Raw genomic sequence first — 8,954 nt, 5'->3', positions numbered from 1 at the left:
GAGGAGCGACTCGCTGCAGCCCGGAGGCCTGGGGGCTTCACGGTTAAGGACCGACCGCGGGGTGCGGCGCGGCCCGGCCTCGTTCCCTCCCGTCTTCCCAGCGCCTCCTTTCTTCCCTGGGGCCCTCCTGCGGGCCGAGGCGCCAGGCAGCCGAAACGTCCCTTGGCCGAATGCGGGAGCCTCAGAGGCGAGGTTTGCCCGCCCCTTGAGCAAACGCCGCCTGAGGCTTGTGGGGCCTTGAGCCTGCCGCAGGAGGGAAGCAGCAGGGGCAAGGAAGGCGGGAGGAGTCTGGAGGCTGAAGTCTGGTCCAAGGGAAAGGAAAATCCTGAGGATAGGCAACTTTTTAAAAGCTAGGGAGTGTTTTTTATTTTTTTTTTATTTCCCTTTGGGTCCATCCACCAAGAGAAAGACTAGGAATTTAAGTTGAAAAAAGGTGAAAGCTTAATCTGATGAACGCAGGAGTGAAAGATCTAAAACATCCCGCACAAGTCACACAAGTGACCTGCACACAAAGTACAAGAGCTGCCATCAATGGAAAAGAAAAGCTTTGACTTGGGAAGTCTGTGAGCAACGAGATCAGTAATCCTTCCCAGGCATTTTATAATTTGTGTCTTAGTGCAAAGGACAAGTTTAATCTGAACATTTTAGAAAAAAAAAACCAGAAATTACGGGAATTTCCAAACCTAGAAATACACAGTCCCTAAGCATCCACACCTCTTTGTTCTTCTGTGGTCCCTCACCTACTTGCATAGTGCAGTCCTTGCGCTTTCTTCTCCCGCCGCCCGTCCCGATACCCGTGCTCTGTCATTCAGAGGTGTGAAATTGCAAAGTGGTCACTCAGATCCTCATCTCCTGTAAAGACCCAGGGCAGGGTCAAATTATAACCTCACATTTCATAAATTTCTGTTATACTAATGACATAAATGTCATAAATTTCTGTTATATTAATTACATTAATGTAATTAATTAACTGGAATAATGTAGTTAACTGGATTAAATGCTTCCCTTGTTATATGGAAAGAACATTACATTGGTCCGTCCACTTAGCTGTGTTAGGATGGAAGAGCATTCCTCCCTTTACTCAGTACTGAGAAACTGATAAACTTTAAAATCAAATGTAAACTTTGCCTTGCACTGTCTGATTATTTTTTTCTCCCTACAAAAAAGTGTCTTTAACAGTAGTTTTAAGCAGAAGATGGGTAATACTTCCCTTTGACACCAATGATTTTCTTAATATAAGTTCCAATGTTGCAAAAGGGATACACCGCATTCACTTAGGGATGCGGCTTAAATGTCTGCAAGATGAGACTACCAGCTTTCTGCACACAAGCTGAAGGCTTCTACCACTATTCCTGTCCTTGTGTTTTGACTCTTCCTCCCATGCATTGATAGAAAAAGGCCCCCGCGCCGCTGTTAAATGAGCCCCAGGTGGAAGGGGGAGTGTACAAGTAGCAGCTGCCTGACATAAAGAGCGTGAGCTGAGGACTTGGTTAGTTTCTTGCTGGGCTGTAAGCAGCAGCAGCAGCATGGACCTTAGTTTTGAGGGGCTCTAATGGGGCAGGAATAGCTTAGTTTTTGCAGGGCTTCTTATTTTTGTTCTTCCCTGCACCATTCCCTCTCAAAGGTCAAAATAATTCTGGGAGCTTTGGCCTAGGAGTGTGAGGGGAGTCTGTAGGCTTTTTGGTGCTTACAAGAGCTGGGCAGGCCATTCTAGATGGAAACTGAAGAGGGCTCCAGTGTTCCTGAAAGCTTTCTGAAACTCTAGGCTGAACTGTGTGCTAGTTTGTAACAGGTCTTGAATTCAATTTTTTTTTTCTGTAACTTTGAAGTGCTTAAGTTCTCGAAAGAGTTGAGTTGCTTTTTTTTTTTTCTGTGTAGTCACTAGATTTTCTGTGTTCTCTGGTTTCTTTTATTCTTGCTTATAAGCTATGTGTGACTGTTGTATCACTTGCATAGGTTGGAATGGACCAAACTTAGTGTATTAGTTAACTGAGGAAATATGTAAGTGTGGGAGAAAGTTGCATCTTGTGAATTTTGTATGGCTTTGGCTGTGAACTTATGCATAAGGATTTTGCTTTTTTTGTTACCTATCACTTAGTTTAAGCATAGGAAGTATGGCGTCACTGAAATATTTGGTTTATATTAATAGCTCTTATTGTTAACTGAGGAAATATGTAAGTGTGGGAGAAAGTTGCATCTTGTGAATTTTGTATGGCTTTGGCTGTGAACTTATGCATAAGGATTTTGCTTTTTTTGTTACCTATCACTTAGTTTAAGCATAGGAAGTATGGCGTCACTGAATTATTTGGTTTATATTAATAGAGCTCTTATTGTGATCTCAAATACAACATATGTGTTGGCGTTAAGAAGTGTTTTCTTCACGAAGCACTAAACTTCTGATTGTGTGAAGCCTTCTATTGGTTTGTCTGTTGGGTTTTTTGAGGTCTCTTGCCCAAGGCTAATTGACTGAAGGCTAGTTTTTAATTGGCTGGAATATTACTTATATGGATGTGTGCATACGACTACATTAAAGTTACTGGTCCTGTGACTGTCCTGTGGCTTTAAAATGTGTTATAAGATGGGCTTGAAGTACTAATAGTGAGAGCTGCATATAAAAGCTTGCTTAGCAAAGGAGAACTAAGATCTTTGACCTTGACAGTAACGTTAGCTTTCTCTTTCTGTTTGGAAGATAATAGTTTTCTTCTGGAAAGATCTGATTTCATTGGGCTGGAAGAGGAATGTCTGCTGAATTTTGACAGAGCATAAAAAAAATCACTAAGTCACACAGTTTTTAAAGTGGTTAATCCTGATCGTTTATCTCTTTCAGTGTTTAAAAAAAAAAAAATGAATACTGCCTCAACTTCAGAGAGTGGATCATATTCTACAAACCACACAAGACCCTTCTTTTATGCACAGCCAACAGCACAACAGCCTTTTCCAAATCCATGGTACCTCAGTCATGCATACAGTCCATACTGTGTACCTGCTCCAGGTAAGGTAAATGAGAGCTGTCTGTGGTAGCTTTGCTTAGTAAACTACTGCTAGAGTGGAGGAAACAAATGTGTATCTGTGTTAACAAGCTTCTTGGGAGTTTAAGGTAGAATTAATGTAATGTTTCAGTTGTCAAAGATCTGATTTAGCAAGTGTTAGTTAAATGCATAGCTTGTGTGCAGGAAAGCATCTGTTTCTGGAGAATGGAAACTAAGCAAAATATTAAGTAATGGTTATCCTACAGATACAGAGCTCTAGAACGTGCCTAACAATTAATATGTGTGTATATATGAGTGCATGCATTCTAGGTATGGATAAACACAAACTTAAAAATCCACACAGAAACAATATTGTTAAATACATCTTGTATTGGTATACCTACGTTAACTTCTATCGGGAGCTGTCTTTTTCAAAGACAATGCTATAGCATAGTCCATAAAATAGCAAAAAAGTGCAGAAAGCTAATTGGTGTATGTTCCAAGGAATAAAATCAAGCTCTGGTTAAAGTGTAGCTGTCCGGATAAGCTGTTCTGTAACAAGGAACTCCCCCTAGGTTTCTGCACCAAATTTGCTTCCAAGCATTGACAGGTGGAGTGTTTTACTTACCTATGTGTCTGATCTTGTAGCTGTCCCTGTGTATGCAAGCAATTATTAATCAGAATGACTTATTTCAGAAAGAAGATACATTTTTCTTTACTTTTTTTTATTCCCAATGTCTAGGCTTCCGAAGTGGAAATCCGTATTTTCCATTTTATTCTGTTGCGCTCCATGAGTACCCTGGATTTTTTGTTCCACAGCATCCAATGCATGCAAGAATTAACAGAAGGCCTTATTTTAATGCTCCCCCACCTTCCCCTATGTTTTATCATGCAACAAGATTTAGACACTATAGTGCCCCTGGGAAGAAAATGGAGACAAAAGAAACACAGACTGATCCTAGACAGCCTGAAAACAAGCAAAAAAAGCATCAAGATACCCGTACAGAAACGAAAGGTTGTGATGCAGGAAATATGGCTTGTGTTTCTTCTGGTATAGGTACAGAGACTGAAAGTACTTCAGAGAAACAAGATTCATCTGGATCTTCCATTGTGGTAGACAGAGAGTTTCATAACAAGAGCCCTTCCAGCTCTACACAGTATAGAAATCTTCCTACTGGAAGCTATGCCTTTGAGAAGGAAGAAGTGAGGATAGAATACGGAAATGGCTCTCCAGCTATTCAACTGTGGAAGTCCTTTAAAGAAACTATCCCTTTGTATGATGTGGCAAGTGGTAAACCAGTCCCAGAAAATATAGTGCAGCGTGACTTATTTTCCGTTAGCTCATGTGAAGGAATGATATATGGCCCTCATGAAGGGGAGAAAATGGTGCCAGGAGCTTACTTAGATGAGAGAAAAGCTGTTCTCTCCTCAAAACAGGGTGTTGAAACTGTGCAAGAAAAAGAGGTGCAAAATAATGAAGTGAATCTGGATGCAGAAAAGCAGGTGAATACAAGTCAAAGGGCAAAATCCCCCCCAGGTGAAACCATGGCAGTGCAAATCACAGAGTTGGCAAGATCTGTCAGCATAGATCAACCAGTGGTAAGACAAGATGTGGTAGTAGCTAAGAAATGTAGCTCTAAAAAATCTACAGGCTCAAAAACTTCTCAAGAAGAGCCCAGCTTTATTCAACAAGCAGGACTACTTCCATCTAGTATGGAGGTAATGAGTGACCTGAGTTTTCAGCAGAAAAAGCTGAATCTAAGCCACAGCGCAACCAATGGAAGTCAAACAGATAAAAGTATTTGGCTTGACGAATCAATTGAGAAGTATGTTCCCTCGAACAGTTGGCTGGCTTGTTTGGACAGTATGGACACAAACTACAACTACAATGTTTGTTTGCCACAAAGGAAACGTCAAAGCGTACTCAGTCTTTCTTCTGATGACATGTCTTCTAGAGAGGAAGGCTCATCAGTTGATAATGCCCCAGTGTCTTATTTTGTCCCTGACTATGTGCTTCAGAAAAGCACGTATACTTTCCAGAAAAGTACAGAGGGCTTAGAGAAAGAGAAAATTAAAAGTGGTGGGTCCCTTAATGAAGATGAAGTGGTAGGAAGGGAGAAGATGAACAGCTTGAATGACCAAGATGTCAAAAACTCTTCAACCATGAATATCAAAGAGGCTTCCAGTAAAGGCAGAAAGCTGGGAGCCCTTCCTAGATCTTCTAGTCAGAAAAAAGTCAATTCTCTCAAGAAAAAAGCAGCTAAGAGTTTGTCAGAAATTGAAGACTCCGAAGAATACTCTGTGAGGGGAGAAGAGGAGGATGAAGATGGGGAGGAGGAGGAGGAGGATGGTGATATGGATGAAATTGAATATTTCTTTCAAGAAGCCACTCCATATGGAATCTTGATGCCTAGTAAAGGAAGTTTCTACCAAGTTGGTCAGAGGGTGCTTTGGAAACCACCTAAAAATGCTATACCGGCTCAATTAATTAGCTGGCCTGCTCAAGAGAAAATAAAAACTAGGAGTGGGGTTGGTGAAAACATCGGTGTAGTTTACAAGCCAAAGGAGAAAGGACAAGATGAAGTGGTATACAGTGACTATGGGTATTATAGAAGAAAGAGGCCTACGGCAAGAAGAGAAGGACTTGAACACCAGCGAACGCTACGGAAATTCTTGGGAGGTAAGCTAATTGCTGAGGACAAAGTGCAGCTTAATAGAACACACAAAGAACACCTAATTGCAGTTTCAAATTGTAGTTTGAACCAGTGGGAAGATTGGAGAATGTTGTAGCTTCAGGTTTGGCTTAGAGCCAGAAGTACTGCAGAATATTTCTTTGTGGTGGAGGGGGTTTGCTGCAATTTTTTACCTATTGCATGAGGATTCTGTATCTTCACAACCAGCAGAGAATTTTGCAGAAACTCTCCTTTGAGTTAGATTTGATGTACTTACCTTTCTGACATTAGTGGCAATTTATTCATTTGAAAAGCTTAAGGTCATTTGAACTACACATTTACCATTGTTCAATAGTATCTTGGAAACTCTGCATTTAAATTTATACAAACATTCTGACTCTCCCATCGCAGACCCATGTTAGGTGGATTAAACAGGATTAAATTCATTATAATCTGATGGCCATACCCTGTGTAACTTCTCTCCTCTGCAGAAGAGGAGTCAAACCATTAATTTTTGTTATTGTAGCTGCTGCTTTCTTACTGTTAGCAACAAAAGTTTTGCTGTACTTTCATAAAATCAGTGTGAAACTGTATTAAATTTGATCTGGAAAAGAACACTTTATTTAATCAAAGGTAGATATCAGTAGAAATTGGATTCATCTGAAATGAGAATAAGCAGTTATCAGTCAGGGTTCGTAACTGGTTACGTGGGTACTTCAGTAAGCGGCTGCTGTTTAGTACAGTCCTGTATTGTGAAAGGCATCTAAAACAGGGTGATCTACTTCTAATAACAGGCTCAGTGTTCTTAAACTTTATTTTCTTTGTACAAAATCTGTAGACTTAAAGCAGCTTGTAACTTTTGTCAAGGGTGGTCTCCAGAAAACTACATTTTTATTTTAATAGACTCTTTCAATTAGATTCAGTAGCTAGCTTTGCATTCTGACTTGTGGATCAAACAGTGTATTAACATTAGGAAAACTAAATACTGACCTTAAATCAATCTTTTTTTTTTAGGAAGGCTGTTAAGGGAGAACATGGGGGTACCATCTGAAGAGTATTGGATTAGAAGCGGTGCTAAACCCAAATTTACCAGCCAAATACATGGTAGTCTCTCACCCCCAGCCAAAAGCAAACAACAAGGTACAACTTATTTTCTCAGTGTGTTTCTGTTCTTAAGGAACATTCAAAAGGATATGATAAAAAACAGCAAGCTTATGATATTTGGATAAGATCTGAAGATAATAAAACTAATTCTCAGTGCTCTGATATTGATGAAATGCCTGTCAGTCAGTACATCTCAGAGTATATTTATATCTTTCTCAAACTAAAACATGTGAATAAGGATGCATTATAGCTACTTTTTTTTTTAAAGGTACCATGGGAAATCAAAGCATCAAATGCTTTGATTGTGGCCAAGCAAAGCCCTTATTTGTGCAAAGCTGCTACTGCCATAAACTGTAGTATTAATCCTTTACCCGGATAATGCTTCTCTTGAGTGCACACGCGGTGGTAGCTCCTAGCCTTGATGAGTAGAACATATAGGAAGTCATGTGTGATAGCTACATAGGCCAATGTTCAGAGAAACTAGTATGGACCAACAGTTGCACCCCTATTGCTAAAGGATGTCTGAGTGCAAATCATCTTGATGTGGTTAAGGAAAAGATGAACAAATCAAAGTTATTCTAACCAAGTAAAAGGTTAGATAGTTTCTGTATCTTTTTCTTTCCTCTTGAAGCAGAATGGGTTTTTTCTTTACAATTAAGGTCTACTTGGAATTCAGCTCTGTTTCTAGATGCTCTTCAAGAGTGTTTCTTAGTGTAAGTGCTGTTGGAACAACTGTAGTAATACTCGGACTACAGCAAATCCCACTCTCCTGGGTCACATGCTTTCAAGTATCACAGAATCAGTCTATCAAATAACAGAGTGTGAAGTTATCTTCAGAACAGACTGATGACTTGCTTCTCTTCAGTTCAGTGATAATATACGTCAGGTTTCCTGTATCAACAGCCAGTAGACTAATCTTTAGAGTGTATTCCTTAAAGTTTTCTCTCTGCATTGCTTTCCTGCTTGAGCATGTTGGCATTTGGGATTTGCTTCCTGCATTGGAGGTTTTCCATCCTTTCTATCCACAGACTTCTTCAAAACGTTGTTGGGTTTTTTATGCTAGCCTGCTCTATAAAAGTTGAAAACACTTTATTTTAGCAGCACCTTTCTTAGGTCCTTACAGCAACTCATAAAAATAATAAAATAGTTCTAAAATAATTTTGTTACCTTTTAACTTTCAGCATGTCCCTTCTATCTCTTCTAAGTCATAGATGGTGTGGCATACTGAGGATGTTTGGCCTATGTGTTACTCCCTGCTTGCTCTTATTCCTTTTCCAGCCTATGCAGTTTAAAGAAGCTATCTCGTTCACTATTAGGAAGCAGGAAACAGTTTCTTCTGAATGCTGTTCATGCCAATGGATGCCTCAAAAGTGCTAGTAAAATTACATCCTTTTAAAAACGTTTCTTATCTTAGGACTGGCTTCTTCAAATTAATCTTAAATTTAAGTGCCCTGCAAGTAAGGGGGTTTGGCTAAACAAAGTATGTTGCTTTAGCAGTAATATCATATGCTAAATTTGACTTCTTGAACAGTGTACCTGCGGTGCCTAACTTAACAGGTCTGAAGAATTGAGTTTTTTAAAGACAATGGGTGAGTTGGGTCACCTGGACAGCTATCAACTAGTCTTGAGCACTTGAAAAGTGAACTAGAGCAGAATTATGCAAGTCTCACTGGGTTCTTTTTTGCCACACTAACACCTATCCAAGTTATGACCCAAAATACAATGCATCCAAAATTATGGTTAGACAGTAATTAAATATTGTAGACATATAAGACTGTTGCTTGACATATGTAGTGTCAGTTTTATCTGCCACTAAAATGGGCACATAGAGGGAAGGGAGAAAGGAACACTACAGACCAATCGGGGAAAGTCAAGCTTAAATTTGCTTTAAGACTATGCTTTGGAGAAATAACACCAATTGTATCTTGCTATTTAGGGTGCCCACCTTTGGTTAAACCGAAGAAGAAAAGAATAGGCAAGCCACCTTCAAAACGCAGAGACACAAGATGTGAGGTGGAAGAAGTAGAAGTGTGGGAGATGCCTAAAAGCAGTGTACACAAAGGTTGGTGTACAGTGACAAGCTAAAAAAAATGACTGTTACAAGCATTTTTTTTTTCATTTCTGTCTCGGGGACTAACAGTTCTCAGTCTGAACTGCAAGGATATTGGATAGCGTGAAATAATATAGCAAATACTACGTATGCAGACAA

At 39.8% G+C, this 8,954-nt stretch overlaps 1 protein-coding gene across 1 annotated transcript in view; it reads left to right on the top strand.

Annotated features, from left to right (window-relative positions):
• Positions 1–2,844: 2,844 nt before the first annotated feature.
• Positions 2,845–8,954, top strand: part of LOC103894172 — a 7,268-nt gene continuing 1,158 nt past the window's right edge. Inside the window, exons 1-4 of the mRNA XM_019470530.1 lie at positions 2,845–2,992; positions 3,712–5,649; positions 6,656–6,781; positions 8,682–8,807. Coding sequence (XP_019326075.1) covers positions 2,845–2,992; positions 3,712–5,649; positions 6,656–6,781; positions 8,682–8,807 — 2,338 coding nt within the window. The remainder of the gene's footprint in view (positions 2,993–3,711; positions 5,650–6,655; positions 6,782–8,681; positions 8,808–8,954) is intronic.

Source organism: Aptenodytes forsteri, unplaced genomic scaffold (assembly GCF_000699145.1).
Source record: "Aptenodytes forsteri isolate BGI_AS27 unplaced genomic scaffold, ASM69914v1 Scaffold270, whole genome shotgun sequence".
Taxonomy (NCBI): domain Eukaryota; kingdom Metazoa; phylum Chordata; class Aves; order Sphenisciformes; family Spheniscidae; genus Aptenodytes; species Aptenodytes forsteri.
Note: the sequence above shows the minus strand (reverse complement) of the source record. Positions and strands in the feature narration are given on the sequence as shown.